Here is a 17,047-nt window from a genome sequence, read left to right on the forward strand (position 1 = left end):
AGAAGAGTGAGGGGGACTAGAGAAGACAGGGAAGGGCCGGAGCAAGGATGAGTCCCCACTGAAGTGCAGCTGCCGCCCCAGCCCCAGTGAGCTCTGGAACATGGTGCAGCAATTACACCCCAGACCCAGTTCCACCTAGAGGCAAAGCAGCGTGCCCAAGTCATTGGCTACACTGGATCCTGGTGACCCGGACAAGGTGGTGTACTCCAATATTCAGGAGAAGGGGACAGCTGTGAGCCTTTAGCAGCCACTGCCATAATAGCTGGCAGGTGGGAAGACCTGAGCAGGGCACAGTGTCCCCTATAAATCCCAGACCGAAGATGTCCTGTAGGAAAAAATCATTGCGCATTTTATGATTACAGACTATCGACTGTTGCCAAAGCACTGAGTTTCCTGCTCTGGGAAGACACTTGACAGCTTGGGAGTTGGTCTTTCAAAGGTTGTTCCTTTCTGCAGCCAGATGAACATTTGCATCTGAAATTGTGATGAATTACCAAGAAGACCAGATGAAAGTTCGGTTCATCCCTGGATGCTCCTTCTGCATAAATTCCTTTTGTTTGGCAAGCATAGTGAATCAGTTAAACTTCCTTTCAGTCTCCTTGATTACATGATATGTGCTTTCATAAAAGTGTGTTTAGAGTCAAAAGTATATTAGGTGTCCTAGAATATAAAACTGCCATTCTTCTTTTAAACTCTGGGATGAACTGCACTTCTTAGAAGTTTCTAGAAGTGAGTCATGGCATTACAAAATGCTATAGCTGATAGGGACTCATCATTTGGTCCAACTCTAATCTGGGCTTAGACCAATAACTCTGAATAATTACCCCCTAACTGGCTGCCCACGGGCCCACCTCTAGCCCATCTGGCCCCTTCTGTGTCTCTCCCCACCTGGTTTGTGTTTAGAGGCAGTAGAGTTATTTAAGTATCAGCTTACAGATGCAATACTAGAAATGTATATATGCTTATTAAACAGATTTGTACGCAGCACATACTATAAATGAGATACTGTGGTAGGCACAGGAGTAAATAAAACAATCACCTGCCCGCCCGCCGAGGCCTCCTGTCTAAGAGGAGGTGCAGACATGATACGGGACACAGCAGCGTGCTGCTGGAGGTCCTGGGGGCTGTGATGGTGCAGTGAGCTGAGCAGGTCAGCATGGCTTCAGCAGTGCGTCCCAACATCGCTGACTCAGCTTTCCCTTTGTTACAAAATTCTGAAACACTTTTCACTATCCTGAAGTGAAATTCAGAGGTATTGGCCTACCTGCACACAGAACTTCCTAATAGTATCAATGTAATGTGCAAATGCAAAGGAAAAATGAAAGTCACTTATGAAGCAATAGCATGCACTTTAATATGTATATGCACGGCGTGATGCACCAGAGGACACAATGAAGTAGGAGACATACATGTAGAATCACTGTATTCAAGACAGCCATGAAAGGCCTGACCAGGCGATGGTGTAGTGGATAGAGCATCAGACTGGGATGCAGAGGACCCAGGTTTGAAACCCCAAGGTCGCCAACTTGAGTGCCAGCTCATCTGGTTTGAGCAAGGCTCACCAGTTTGAGCCCAAGGTCACTGGTCTAAGCAAGGAGTCACTTGGTCTGCTGTAGCCCCCCGGTCAAGGCACATATGAGAAAGCAATCAATGAACAACTAAGATAGTGCAATGAAGGCCCTGGCCGGTTGGCTCAGTGGTAGAGCGTCGGCCTAGCGTGCGGAGGACCCGGGTTCGATTCCCGGCCAGGGCACACAGGAGAAGCGCCCATTTGCTTCTCCACCCCTCCGCCGCGCCTTCCTCTCTGTCTCTCTCTTCCCCTCCCGCAGCCAAGGCTCCATTGGAGCAAAGATGGCCCGGGCGCTGGGGATGGCTCTGTAGCCTCTGCCTCAGGCGCTAGAGTGGCTCTGGTCGCAACATGGCGACGCCCAGGATGGGCAGAGCATCGCCCCCTGGTGGGCAGAGCGTCGCCCCATGGTGGGCGTGCCGGGTGGATCCCGGTCGGGCGCATGCGGGAGTCTGTCTGACTGTCTCTCCCTGTTTCCAGCTTCAGAAAAATGCAAAAAAAAAAAAAAAAAAAAAAAAAAGATAGTGCAATGAAGAATTGATGCTTCTTATTTCTCTCCCTTCCTGTCTGTCCCCATCTATCTCTCTTTCTGTCTCTCTGTCTCTGTGACAAAAAAAAAAAAAGATAGCCATTAAAGGAGGTATGTTAAAATCATATTTAACATGTTTTTAAAACACAGAGTAAAGCTTCCAACTCATACTTATAAATAGGTATTTCTTCTTCATGAGTTTTCAGTGGGACATTCACAGCCTACTGTAGAAGACATGGAATGAGTTTTCTTTTTGTGAGAATGTATAGCATTTTTTATCCTACCCTCTAAATGCTAGTAACACACCTCACCCAATTGTGGTGACAACCAAAACTACCCTTTGGAATTTCCAAAATGCCCCCTAAGTTTCTCAGATATTGAGCCCCACAAAACTGAGAGGAATGAATGAACGAATGAGTGAATGATAAAGTTTAGATTTTATCCTGAGGCAATGGGAAGCCACTGAAAAATTTTAAGATGGGCGTTACCTGAACAAGTGGCCTTTTAAAGGATCACTATGACTATTCAGTAGAATATTGATGGGTAAGAGAGGATAGAGTGAAAGATGAGACATTTATTTATTGGGCTGCCACTGTAGTAATCTGTTGGCCCTTAATCTGTCATTAAGGAAATGACAAGGAAACAAAGAGCAATAATACATCCTAGACACATTCAAGAGGTCAGCCTGACCTGGCTTGTGGTGTATGGCGATGTGGGGTGGGTGTGGAGAACAGAGGACAAAGAGGCAGAAATGACCTTCTTCAGGTCTCTGCACTGAGCAGGCTGGTGGATGGTGGCATTGTTTCCTGGCAGTAGGCACAGAAAGGAAGTCAGGTTTCAGGTGTGCTTGTTTGGTGGTACCTGTGGGACAACCAATAGGCTTGTCTGTGCAGATCTATGCAGATCGAGAGCCCGTGATTGAGATGTGGGCAAGAGCCGTAAATTCCCACATGGATGGTAACCAAAGACACAGCACTGTCAAGGTCACCCAGGAAGTGGGTTTGGAGTAGGAATGGGGCCAGTGAGAGAACCCTGAGGACTCAAACATTTAGGGATATATGAAGGGAGAGATAGTGCATTGGCATGAAAAGTGAATGAGAGAGGTAGTGAGAGTGGCGGAGAAACAAGTGTTCAAGAAATATGGCTATCAGGGAGACAGACCAGGCATGGCAGGAGAACCCAGCAAGGTCAAGAAGGTGATTGTACAGATGGAGAGACGTGAGCACATCGAAGTGCCAGCTGAGAGAGAGAGATTAAAGAAAGACAGCATAATCCACAAAAAATTGTCCTGAGGGCAGAGGGACTAGCGGTGGGACATCCCTGCCATGGGGGGTCCTTCTTCCTTGGGCAGCACAAAGAATCAAGAACAGTAGTAATCCCTGTGAGACAGGAGTTTGGGAGGCAGGGATTAGGAGGCTCCTGTGCCTTTGTTGGGTCTATTTTCTCTGTGAAGTAAGAGAACAAGAAGCAACTGCACGTGCTGAGAGTACAGGGAAAATGAAGTTAGCAGCTTTAAGAGCAGAGACACTTTGATAGAGTCATCTAGTCCCTGACCAGAAAGCTCAATTGGTTGAAGCATTGTCCAGAAACAACAAGGTTGAAGGTTCAGTCCACAGTCAGGACAGACACAGGAAGCAACCAATGAAAACACAAGTAAGTGGAACAACCAATGAATACTTCCCTTCCCCCTTTTCCCTCTCTCCTTCTTCTGTCTCTCTACAAAAATCAATAAATTTAAAAAAAAATTAAGTGCTGGCCAGACAGCTCGGTTGATCAGAGCATAATCCAGAAGTGCAGATGTTGCCAGTTCAATTCCCCAGTCAGGGTACACAGAGTAATAGCTCGATGTTTCTGTCTCTCTGTCTCTCCCTGCCTCTCTCTTAAAGAAAAAAAAAAAAAAAAAAAGAGCCTGACCAGGCTGTGGCTCAGGGGATAGAACATAGGTCTGGGATGCTGAGGAATCAGATTCAAAACCCTAAATTCGCCAGCTTGAATATGGGCTCATCCAGTTTAAGTGCAGGCTCACTAGCTTGAGTGCAGAGGCGCCAGCTTCAGTGTGGGATTATAAACATGACCCCATGGTCATTTAAAATCCAGTTGTCACTGGCTTGAGCCCAAGGTTGCTGGCTTGAGCAAGGGGTTGCTGGCTCAGCTGGAGCCCCCAGTTAAGGCACATATGAGAAAGCAATCAATGAACAACTAAGGTGCCACAACTATGAGTTGATGTTTCTCATCTCTCTCCCTTCCTGTCTGTCCCTGTCTGTCTGTCTGTCTCTCTCTCTCTCTCAAAAAAAAAAAAAATATATATATATATATATTAAAAAGAAAAAGAAAATAGTCATCTAGGGATCTAGGGTTAAATTTACCCTTTGGTGTGTCAAAGGACAAATAGAGGAAGACTGGAGAAGGTTGAAGGTATAGGACCATGGAAGTAGTTGCAGTATGGACAAAGCAAAGAGATCAAAGGAGAGTTGTCTGTGCCACCAGGTTCACTCTCCTAGTACAACCTGCTGAATTAAAACTTATTGACAAAGCTGTTTTTCTGTCATTTGAAATAGCCAAATTAGTGTGATTAACCTGCTATACCAACACTTCTCTACCATATTATTGAAGCTATAAACTTTCCAAATAGTATTAGGCTATAACTTAGATAAAATCTTCTCAAAAAATATAACCATAAAGCTTTTCTTCACAGAGATGTTAAACTATAGATTATTTCTCCTTGAGAATAAATGTATGATGCATTTGTTCCCATAATAGCTGTATGATCTAAACCGGCAATTCCCAAGATGCATCTGTGACTTACTGATTTTATTTGAATATAGGACCAAATGGTTCAATGAGTCTGAAAACACTGAGTTTAAAGAGTATCTTTCTTGCAGGACTTCTCAGAGTCTTTGGTATATTAATCTAAGTCTGTGAATCTCCAAGTGGCAGAAAACCACTTCCATATGTAATTGAAAAAGACAAAACTTAAAAAAAAAATTTGTGGAATTAAAGTTCCACAGTAACACTATGGAATACCCTAAGCCATAATTTCTTATTACAAGTAGCCTAGTTAAACATCTTTCAAGTCTAAGACAAATTTATTAGCAAATTAAAATATAGTAATAAGGGCAATAAAAAGATATGGGCTCTTTTGTTTTCTTTACTGTTAGTCAATAAATAAAAATATTTAGCTGAAGACTTCTTAAATCAGTTGAAAATCTTAAAATATTTAGTCATAAGCAATTTAAAGAATTGAATTGAGTCTGAGTCTCTTTTCAATCATTATTCTCAATACGGATCTGTTTTTTTATAACTGGAATCAGAACAGCAGACAGTTGTGAACATGTCTTCTTTTCTCATTATTTTTAAAAGGTTGGTCTTCTTCCCCAAATCAGTGCATTGGAGGCTTTCTGCAGCAAGCCAGATTTAGATGAATATCAACTGTACACCTGTGTTGAAATTGCCTTGGAAATGAGAGCTCAGGTGCTCCCTGGAGCATGTGAAAGGCTTGTAGCCAGCATGTCTGCCAGGCTGCACAATGGGACAGTGGCTGAGTATCCATTGAGTCAGCTCTACATAGCACTGCTGCCTGTAAAAACACTTTTTGAATCATGAGTGAATCTATCTAATTTATTTTAGCATCTAGTTCAAACAACCAATCACTTGCCCAACGATTAGATACACAGAGCAGTCTGTTGGAATCATACTGTGCAGTATAGGAACCTCCTAGAAAGAGGAGCCTTGGAGTAGCATTAAGATGCTAGATAGCTGGAGCAATAGTCCTAAAATATTTATTTAGAATCTGGGGAATTTAGTTCTGAAATGAACTCTAAACAACTTCTTTCATCCCCAAACCTTCATTTAATAAGTGAGACAATTAGGGTCCAAAACTATTAGTTAGCTTGCCCGTGTCACTAAACTGTAGAACAGGGTCCTCACCCACAGTTTTGAAATTTTGGGCTGGATAATACTTTGTTGTGAGGGTGGGGTGGGGTCTTCTCTGTGCATTATAAGGTATTTATCAACATCCCTGCCTTCTACCCACCTGATACTAGTAGCAGCCTTGTCCCAGTTGTGACATCCAAAAATATCTCCAAATTGTGTCATAAGTCCCCTGGGGGCAAAATTCCCCCCAGTTAAGACCCACTGCTATAGACTGACAGCTACAGTGAGAGCCTGGGCTTTCAGGGTCCAAGCAAATGTTTTTCCATTACACTGAAGGACTATGGCTTCAGGGTGTCCACAGTCTCATGAAAAATATGGAATAAGAAAAATTAAAAGTATAGTCCAGCACCAAAATAGATCATCAGGAATTGAAGTAACATTAATATCAATAATAATAATTACATTGGAACAACTAATTATTAAAATAATTTAAGCCTTCAATGAACTTAAGTAATGTTTATTGTTGTTACATTTATTAAATGTTTATTGAGCACTTACTACATGCCAAACACTGTTCTAAGTATTTCACAGGCATTATGACCTTTAATCCTCATAATCCCATGAGGCAGGTCCTATATTATCACCCTTTCACAGAGAAGAGATAATAATCCCTTCTAGTTTTTAAGGACTAGAAAGGTTCCAAATGAAAGCGAGGTGCACTAAACAGGATGAGGTGCTTCTCTGTCACTTCCTTCACCTCTAACTTACTTCTTTCATTCCCTGCAGCCTGCAAATGTCACCCCGAGGGTTTGGTGGGGACCAGCTGCAGCCGCTTTGGAGGCCAGTGACAGTGTAAGCCTCATGTGGCTGGATGCTGCTGTAACAGGTCTCAGCAGGAAGCTACAGTTTGGGGTGCCACGGCTGTCACTGGACGTAACAAAAACCAGTTAAGGGAAACACTCTTGTGCACAACCTTGCAGTTTCCTAGGCAGGAAAAACTGCTTTGGGGAGTCTAAAAGGGGAGAGGATTGAGAATTTGACTACTTTATTCAGACTGTGCAGATAAAACGTACTGACACCTTTTCTGCCGTACCTCATGCATCCATTCACTGGACACTGACTGTGCAGAGCTGTGCTGGGAAGTGTGGTGATAAAACCATGGTCCATGCTTCTGGGAGCTTGCAGCCTGTATTGAGTAGCTGGTGGTCCAAGTAGGACATAGAACACCATGATGGGAAATCAGCGGTGTGACCCAGCAAGTGAGCCCTGTGTCTGGGAAGGCTGAAACAGTGACATTGGTTGATTGAGAAAGAGGACAACACTGGGACCAGGATATTACGCTTCTTGATGCTGAGGTCACAAACAGTCTTTGAACTTATTTTAAAAGCTGCCCATTAATAAGGGTTTAGATGAGGTTTCATCCACAGTTGTAAATTCAGTTAGCATGGCCATCATGTTCAGGGTCTATAGTTCTGTTCACAATGTAAACCATTCGTGAAAACACTGTTTCTCGCAGAAACCTACCTTGGGAACCATGAAAACCACGAGATCCATAAATCTCCTTTCAGGCAGGAAAATATATCTTTTCAGTCCTGATTCCTGGTCACTGCCTGTCTAGCAAAGAGCCCATGAAACAGCTTAGATCCATCATCACTATTTTTTTCCTTTCCTTTAAAAAAATATAAAGTACTGGAAATACACAAAGGAATATACACAAGGAGCAAACCTTTATTCCATGTAGCACCTGTCAAACAAGCAGGTATCACATTCTTTTTTCTTTGTATAGGGAAGATCAGCACAAAGGATTCAACAATTTAGGAGAAAAGGATTGAGCCTCTACTGTCTTGTCTAGGAGAAAGAAAATCTGACCATTTGGGCGGGGGGGGGGGGGCTGTCTTATATTTTTTAGTCTTAAAGTTTGACTTTCATGATACATGAAAGTTCAAGTCATTAAAAACATGGTACTGGCCATGGGCGGTTGGGTCAGTGGTAGAGCGTTGGCCTGGTGTGCAGGAGTCCCAGGTTCGATTTCCGGCCAGGGCACACAGGAGAAGTGCCCATCTGCTTCTCCACCCCTCCCCCCTCTCCTTCCTCTCTGTCTCTCTCTTCCCCTCCCACAGCCAGGGCTCCATTGGAACAAAGTTGGCCTGGGTTCTGGGGGTGGCTCTATGGCCTCTGCCTCAGGCGCTAGAATGGCTCTGGTTGCAACAGAGCAACGCCCCAGATGGGCAGAGCATCCCCCCCTGGTGGGCATGCCGGGTGGATCCCGGTCGGGCGCATGTGGGAGTCTGTCTGACTGCCTCCCCGTTTCCAACTTCAGAAAAATACCAAAAAAAAACAAAACACGGTACTTGTTCAGTTCCTCTGTATAAACAATGTTTACCAAACACGGTTGTTCACAACCTGCTGTTTATTGAGTGAAGCTGTGAATTGTTCTTGACCATTCACCTGGTACTCCACAGTAGGTCCTGCCCAGGCATGGCAGCGACTCACCTTGTTCACCTTGGGTAGGAGAGGGCAGGAAGTTAGGGATGGCAAGGTTAGAACTGTACATCTTTCACCAGCACAGCACTTGTCCCCACCCCAACAGGCTTCTCTCTGCTTTATCTAGCATGTCACTGCCACCCTCAAGGCTCAAAGGGCATGTGTATGACCAAATAACAGGACAGCGCCCTGCCAGCAGTTGGTGGCTGGCCACCATTGTGACCGGTGCCTGCAGGGCTATTTTGGGGTTTCCCAACTGCCACCCTTGCCTTTGTAATGGGATTGCAGAGCTTTGTGATCCAGAAACAGGATTGTGCTTCAGTTGTGGTAGGTTTACAACTGGAAGAAACTGTGAAAGATATGAAATTCATATGTACTTTTATTTTTAATTTTTTTGTGTGTGTTTTTCCGAAGTGAGAAGTGGGGGGCAGAAGACTCCCTTAAGCGGCCGACCGGGATCCACCCGGCATGCCCACCAGGGGATGATACTTGGCCCATCTGGGGCATTGCTCCTCTGCAACCATTCTAGAGCCTGAGGCAGAGGCCATGGAACCATCCTCAGCGCCTGGGCCAACTTTGCTCCAATGGAGCCTTGGCTGCGGGAGGGGAAGAGAGAGCCAGAGAGGAAGGAGAGGGGGAAGGGTGGAGAAGCAGATGGGCGCTTCTCCTGTGTGCCCTGGTCAGGAATGAAACCCCAGACTCCCACATGTCAGGCTGACTCGCTTCTGCTGAACCAACCGGCCAGGGCCTAATTTTTTTGTCTTGTTTTAATCTCACAATGCTCTCCAAAAGACGACTGCATAGACATGCAGCAGTTTTAAGTGTGGAATGACTGCTCTGGGTGGGAAGGTAGAGGGTCATGCTATCACCCTTCAAATCTTCTTTTTTTTTTTTTTTTTTTTGTATTTTTCTGAAGCTGGAAACGGGGAGAGACAGTCAGACAGACTCCCACATGCACCCGACCGGATCCACCCGGCACGCCCACCAGGGGGCGATGCTCTGCCCCTCCGGGGCATTGCTCTGTTGCGACCTGAGCCACTTTAGCCCCTGGGGCAGAGGCCAAGGAGCCATCCCCAGTGCCCGGGCCATCTTTGCTCCAATGGAGCCTCGCTGCGGGAGGGGAAGAGAGAGACTGAGAGGAAGGAGAGGGGGAGGGGTGGAGAAGCAGATGGGCGCTTCTCCTGTGTGCCCTGGCCAGGAATCGAACCCAGGACTTCTGCACGCCAGGCCGACGCTCTACCACTGAGCCAACTGGCCAGGGCCCCTTCAAATCTTGTTACTGATTTAACAGCCACTGTTAAATCAATAACAGGCATTTGCCTGGCACTTTGCTTTTTATATTCCTAAAATAAAACATGTAAACTAACTGCTATTATATTGAGTTTAATGATTACATCATGGGACTTTCAATAGCAAAAATCCTTGTGCAGAGCAAATAAGCGTCTCCTAAACTATTGAGTTTTCAGAGTTGCATGGCCCTAATGCATAGCAAATTCACACTGGCTAATATGTAAGCTTTTCCTGGAACATTTTTGGTAAAAAGAAATTGCCTTGACAGATGCATCGACAGTTACTATGGAAATCTTTCTTCAGGACAGCCTTGCCATCCTTGGTCATGTCCAGATGTTCCCTCAAGCAATCAGTATTTTGCCCATTCCTGTTATCAGAGTCCTTGGAACTCAGATTTACTGTGCAATTGTCGTCAAGGTTATGCAGGTGAACAGTGTACTATATGATGGTTGTTTTCCTTCTGGTTCACACTGCTGTGTGAAAAATAACCACATATTAATAGTTTATCTGCCTTAGCCAAGTGGGTGTTGCAGAAAATAAATTAATGGTAAGAAGATAAAATTTGGTAAATTGCTGCTTTACAAATAAAGAATTTCAACAATTCAAAACCAATGACAATTTAAAATCTATCCTACTGAGCTATAATTTTTAATACTATTCTGGAAAACTAACTGACCCAATGGGTTTAAACCAAAATAATCTCTTTATAATAAGATCATCATATGTTAAGATATATATGTGATTAAGTAAATATGTTAATATATTACATATAACATAAGCAATTAAAAAGTAAAAAAATTTAACAAGTCAAGTCTTTTATTTGTATAATCCGAAGCAATCAATTTGACTGGTATGTGACAGACACAACTAAGTTTTTCAGAAGTCTGGAAGCACTGATTTGGGCATTGAATAGAAACCATATAAGTTAATTCAATATTTGTGTCTGTTGTTCAATGAAAAATTTTATTTTGCATAGTTTTAGCATGAGTGTAAATATCTAATATAAACAAGGGGAAAAGTTTATAAAGTACACTTGATTTAATCACACTTTAAAAATATGGTACTCTTATTTTCTTCTGTGATAATTACCATCATGATAATGAATTACATTGTTAATTTTTTTATTATTTGTTACCTCTAAGGTTACACATGTCTCTAGTTAAGTCTCACCTCTTCCCTTACAGTCTCTTCTCCATGTATACTTTGGCTTGGTTGGTTGGTTTTTTAAGAACCGAGACCATGATTGGCTACCAGAGCATTTCTAAATGGGATGAACCAAAATGTAGCTAGTGGACCATAGTTTGGGCACCTAAACAAGTGCTGTTACCTTGGGGTTGGCAGGGTAAAGAGTATAGGAGGGAAGGGAGATTTCTTCCTGCAGTGTTAACTAAGAGCACCCTCGGGCTCAGACATCAAGGGAACCTCTCTTACCCATCTTCACTTCTGGACATGTCTCTCAGGCTGCTGCTCTGTGACCTCGAGGATGGGGAGGGCTGGGCCTAGGGAGGGGAGGAACTGAAAGAAGCTTTGGGTCCTGGGGATCACTACAGTGGCCCTGGTTCTATAAGAATCCAGTCCTGGGCCCACAACTCTAGGTTCTTAAGAATGATTAGCATCCATTCTTCACCAAGGACTTTAAAGCTCTGAATAATCACTTCATTCTCTAGATGAATAATAAATTAAAGGGAATGTTTTGTTTTAAATTAGAACACTTTTTCTTATTCCTCCTCAATGTGTGACCTCTCATTACCCCTAGAAGAGCCCAGTTATTCTCTATCTATTCCAATCTGCACCCCCCCCCCTCCTCCAACATACACACACACAGACACACACACCTCATCTCATTTCCTTTTCCTCTCCTCATCTTTCAGGTAAGCACTGTGAAAGATGTTCTGCTGGTTTCTATGGAAATCCAGAAATTTCTGGAGTGCCTTGCCAGCCATGTGCCTGCAACAACAACACCGATGTGACTGACCCAGAGTCCTGCAGCCGAGTCACAGGGGACTGCCTGAAGTGTCTGCACAACACTGGGGCCCAGCTGCCAGCTCTGCACACCCGGTCACTTTGGGTCAGCCCTCAATCAGACCTGCAAAATAAGTGTGCAGGGCTCCCAAGGGACTCACGGCCACCAAGTGGCAGCTCTCCCGTGCATCTTCAGTCAGGCCAGCTGGGTCAGTGCCCACTGAGTGCCGAGCTAGGGGCTGAACTCATCATCAGGAAGGGCTACGGCTGCAGCATGCTCACTGGTGTTACTGGTTTGCCCTTGCCAGCTGTTGCCTTCAGCTCCTGCTTAGTGGGTTTTGAGCATTGTTTGGCAGAATACAGTCCAAGGTGCACTGTGCCAGTCACTGGGGTGCAGCTGGGGTATTCACATGTGGACTCCTGGGCTGTCCCTCAGATCCACGGCATTGACTCTTTGGGAGTGAGGCCCAGGGGTCTGCACTGTGACATGCTCATCAAGTGACTTTAATGTGTAAGTACAAGAATCCTGATACAGAAGAGAACACAGGTCTAATTCAGGATAAAGAAAGAGGAGAAATAAACTGTTCTTTTTTAGGAGAGATCTTAACTCTTTCAGGTCACCCATGTCAATTTAGGAAACCATTTTTTTTTTTCAGATCTTTTACATAATGGAACTTTGGTGAATGGTGTGAGAGAAAAAGTGAGAAAGTGGGGTCTTTCTAATTGTGAGCTCACGGAACATAATAGGCACAACCATATGAAACTGCTGTTTGGGGAGCTCAACAGCAGTTGAATGGATTCGACTTCTTAAGAATCTTTGATAAAGTTTGTACTATTGTAAGGTGTTATGTCCTTGAGCTCTTTGGAGAAATGATACATACAGGTCTAAAAAACTGTTTGCAGAGATTGTTGAAAGCCAGACTTATCACTGAATTTACCTCCTGTAATCTCAGGATGCTCCTATCATCCTTCTGGCGTGAATACCACTGCTTGTTCCCCTGGTCAGGGAGCTTGCCTCTGTGACCCTGACACTGGCACATGCCCTTGTCTGCCCAGTGTCACAGGTCAGACCTGTGACCATTGTGCTGATGGATACTGGAACCTGGTCCCCGGCAGAGGATGTCAGCCCTGTGACTGTGACCCCCGGAACTCTCATGGTACCCACTGTGACCAGGTAAAATACTTTAAAGTTACTAAGCTCATCTTGAGTATTTCCTGCCCTTTTCTAGAATCACCTATTTCTTCAAGGAGTGCTAGTTCTTTTTGTTGGATAATTACAGTATTAGCAACCAAGATCCAGGCACCAGGTGGCTGTGCCTGTTCTATGTGCTCCCCTCCACTCTTCACACCTGCAGCACCAACCACAAGACGAACTGGTAGACCTCCACATGACTGCTTGGCTTCCTAAGTCAGGAGGAACTCCTCATGTTCATTACATAACTCCCTGGCATGCTTCTTAGGCCTTTTGGGAAGCATATTGGTAATAGCACTCAACAAGGAGCACAGTTCCATCACGGAGACCGAGGAAGCCTGTGATGCCGAAGACCAGCTGGCATTGGTTTGACCAGGGAGCCCTCAGAACAAGAAGATGTGGGTTGTCTGGTCCATAGGGAATGCAGAGGGGAATTGGGAAATACTTTCATTGGAGTACAGAGGAGGCATGTGAACATTTAGATTCTCAGCTGTTCAAACAACTGTGATAAATGTCTCTATCTCAGCTAGTAGGTGGGCCCCAGGGTAATCTTACAGAGACACTAAACTTTCCGTCCAAAATTTTCATCAAGAGCTTAAGATGGAGTTAGAGAAAAATGTTTATCAGATTTGCAGATATTGCAAAGTTGCGATAAAGACAGAACAAGAGTCAAGATACCCTAATAGGCTGCCTTGTCTGGAAATAAGATGAGATGTTAATAGATACAAGTCAAATATTGCAGTTGTGTTTTTAAAATTTGCATAACTACAGGGTGGGAGTAATAACTTGGCAACAGCTCATGTGAAAAACATCTGAGGGTTTTCCCTGTGTGCTGCACACGAGCCAGCTGTGTGGAGGGGCTGTTTGGGCGGGAGCAGGGAGAGCGCCAGCCCCAGCTTCAGGACAGTCGTTGTCCCAATGTCGTCTGGACTAGCCAGACATCTCTGTGAACATTGTCATTTCTGAGTACCACATTATAGATACTATATTAACAAACTAACTTGTGTCTGAAAGAAGACAACCAGGATAGTGGATAGAACCATATTACTCTGTGAGGAAGGCTTGAAGGAATTAAGGGTGGTCAGCCCGAAGAACAGCAGCAAACACAAGTTGAGAATGACTGTCTGCAGGTGGGAAAAGGAATGTCAGAGGAAAGAGGGAGTCTGCCTGTCTTGTGTAGCCCATAAGAGAGGCTAGAATGATGGGAACAAATTACAAGGAGCAGATTCTGCATCAGTGAAATAAAGCATTGCCCAACAACTAAGGACAACCAGCAATATGACAGCCCTCGGGAGCAACAAGCTCCCCATAACTCTCTGTATTGAGCAGAAGCTAGTGGTTGCCCCAAAGATGGGTAGAAACATAATAGCTCCAGTCCCTTCTCCAATCTGGCACTTATTCACTAGAAGCACAGTGGTAGAGTGCTTGCTGTTTAAGCCGGTTTGGTCAAGTATAACCTAGGACCGCTGCAATAGTGATTTGCTTCTGAATTTTTCTCTCGTTAATTTTGCAACCTCCTCAGTTTTCAAAAAAGCTGGTAAAGAATCCAGTTGGGAGAGTAAAGTTCAGCCTGTTCCCAAAAACACAGTTAAATAACTGTCATTAAATGACCAACCCTCAAGTGCAAAAAATGTTTTGTTGAGCAAAACACACTGGCCCAACTAGGAGAAACTCGATCAGACATTCCATCATGGAAACATTATTTGCCGAATGAATTGATGAATGTCAGTCCGGGTCTTTCCTCCCTGTGTTTTGGGAGAACTCCCTTAACTGAAGAGGAAAAGAATAAGAATGTGGCCGTCTCCCATGACTTGTTTTGTTTTCATTTACATCTGTGTATGTTTCCCAGCTGGAGGCCACCTGGCCTTGAACAGCTAGAAGCAGGCGGTATAGTTGAGAGCCCTAAGCCAAAACTCATGAACTCCTGATCCTGGGTACTGTCGGGTGGCTGCTGGCCATGGGAATCACCCTTCCCCTGCCTTCGCACAGCTGTATGTTCTAAATCATTGGGAGAGAGAACTGTTTTGTATTAAAACGTATAATTTTTTTTTAGATCAGAAAGCTGATCTAATTCCTTACCCCTGCATGTTTCCACAGGTTACGGGCCAATGTCCGTGGAGACTGGGCTGTGGTGGGAAGCACTGCACTGAGAGCGGGAGGGTTATTATGGAGCTCCACTGGGGCCCTGTGCTCGTGAGTATTGGTGTCTCTAACCACACGGGTACAGCCAGCCTGGCCCTAACACGAGTGTGCTAGGAGCCAACCAATGTCAAACTCCTGTATTTGGTAGAACACTCACAAAGTTTAATCCTAGTTTTGAAAATAACAGTTTTTGTAGCCCTATAAAATACTTTTATCTCCCGTATTAAAACTTTGGGCTGTATTAAATGTTAGCCTATATTCAAACTTGTAGTCTATTTTAACATTCCTCAAAGTTATTAAAATGGAACAGACCTCTGAGATCATGACTTGTAGCCAGTTTCCTGCTATTCAGAAACATCTTGACAAAAACAGCTGCTCTGGATTGAGATACAGGCTGAGAGGGGATCGCAGGAAACCAGCAGAGGCCGCCTCAGCACGGTCCGCGCCAGGTCTATCCCATACCCACGTATTCGTTTACTTTATCGCACTCACAGAGTACCCCGGATACTCTAGGGCAGTGGTTCTCAAACTTTTTGAAGTCAGGGCGCATTTAAAATCCTACAAATAATTGTAGGCGCACTATATACAAATTTCTGAGAAATATGTTATAATAATTAAGTCAAATATTAAAGAAAAAATATATAAAGTCCAAGTGTGCTTTAATGGTAATTAAGTGAAATAAATAACGACAAATTTAAATTTATTCTGACATTAAAAAACATTTTTGTTACATTTTTTGAGTTATGCTTTTTAGAATTTGTAAAAAAGAGGTTAAAAATAAAATAAAATAAAAAAAGGTTATCTTTTTATATATATAAATACATTCTTAGTAAGATTTAGTAAATTTGGCAGGTCCTGGCACGAATGTGTTAAATTATTTCATTCTTATGTTTATAAGAAACATGAGCCTGATGTGTCCTAGTAATTTCTTCAATGTTTGGGCATATATTTGAAAAGCAAACTCTCATTTCCTCATCAATACATTGAAGACTTCCTCACTTTTTACTCTTAATTGTGTTGAGGGTAGAAAATCCTAATTCACATAAATAGGATGTTGAAAATTGTAGTAAAATGTTCAAAGCTTTTCCAGATATTGCCACATATTCTTCTTTTATAGAAATTCAAAAGATTTCAAGAGACAATTCCTTATGTTTAATCATCAATCCAAAATCCCCACCATACATATCATCTTAGCTTTACACCAAACAAAGGATAGAAGAAACTTGCCTCCAATCTTTCCAGGGAACTTGGGGGGTCGTGTAAACAATCCAGCACCACAGCTTAACAGCCTTTTGCAATCTAATCAGGCAAGTGAGGTGGGGGGTTGGGCAGACTTTCAGCTTACAGCCAATTCCCCACACCTCTGTCCCCCAAAATTCTAAACTCCAAAAACCCTGTTGGTTTTTTGGTCCCCAACAGGCACATATTTCTCTGGAATACCATAGGGCGCACCTGGAAATCTTCTAGGGCATACCAGTGTGCCCTGGCGCACACTTTGAGAACCACTGCTCTAGGTAGAGAACAAACAAGACAGTCCCCTAACGTCAGGGCATCTGTGTCCAAGTGCCTCCCAGGCCACGTCTCAGCACTCGCTGAAGGACTTAGAGTCGTGCTACCCAGTGTAATTTTCTGCGAAGATGAAAATGCCTACATCTGCGCCACCCAGGGCAGGGCCACACCCACATTTAGCTGTGGAGCATTTGCAGCGTGGCTGGTGCAAATGAGAAAAAGAATGGTTTGTTCTATTTAATTTGGTTAAATCTAAACAGCCACATGTGGTCATTAGCTACCATATTAGACAGTACAGAATTGAAACCTGGGTGAAGTTCTAGGAGAAGGGATGTTTGAATCTCTATTTAGGGTCAGCTACTGAAAGAAGTCATGTAAAGGAATGACAAGTATGATGGGGGTTGTCACCGTGGCCACCTCAGCATACACTGTAACTCTTTCTTCCTTTCCATTCCTTTATAAATGTGCTTTTGTAATTTTAAAAGTAAAAAAAAAATTT

At 43.8% G+C, this 17,047-nt stretch overlaps 1 protein-coding gene across 1 annotated transcript in view; it reads left to right on the forward strand.

Annotated features, from left to right (window-relative positions):
• Positions 1-17,047, forward strand: part of LAMB4 (laminin subunit beta 4) — a 106,940-nt gene that overhangs the window by 61,793 nt on the left and 28,100 nt on the right. The window contains 13 exon segments of the mRNA XM_066342371.1: positions 5,457-5,649; positions 6,756-6,854; positions 6,857-6,897; positions 8,580-8,610; positions 8,613-8,636; positions 8,639-8,697; positions 8,699-8,826; positions 10,012-10,169; positions 11,615-11,771; positions 11,773-11,840; positions 12,659-12,879; positions 14,995-15,046; positions 15,049-15,090. Of these exon segments, the coding sequence (XP_066198468.1) occupies positions 5,457-5,649; positions 6,756-6,854; positions 6,857-6,897; positions 8,580-8,610; positions 8,613-8,636; positions 8,639-8,697; positions 8,699-8,826; positions 10,012-10,169; positions 11,615-11,771; positions 11,773-11,840; positions 12,659-12,879; positions 14,995-15,046; positions 15,049-15,090 (1,273 nt within the window).

The sequence above is a fragment of the Saccopteryx leptura genome, chromosome 6 (genome assembly GCF_036850995.1).
Source record: "Saccopteryx leptura isolate mSacLep1 chromosome 6, mSacLep1_pri_phased_curated, whole genome shotgun sequence".
In the NCBI taxonomy this organism is placed as follows: domain Eukaryota; kingdom Metazoa; phylum Chordata; class Mammalia; order Chiroptera; family Emballonuridae; genus Saccopteryx; species Saccopteryx leptura.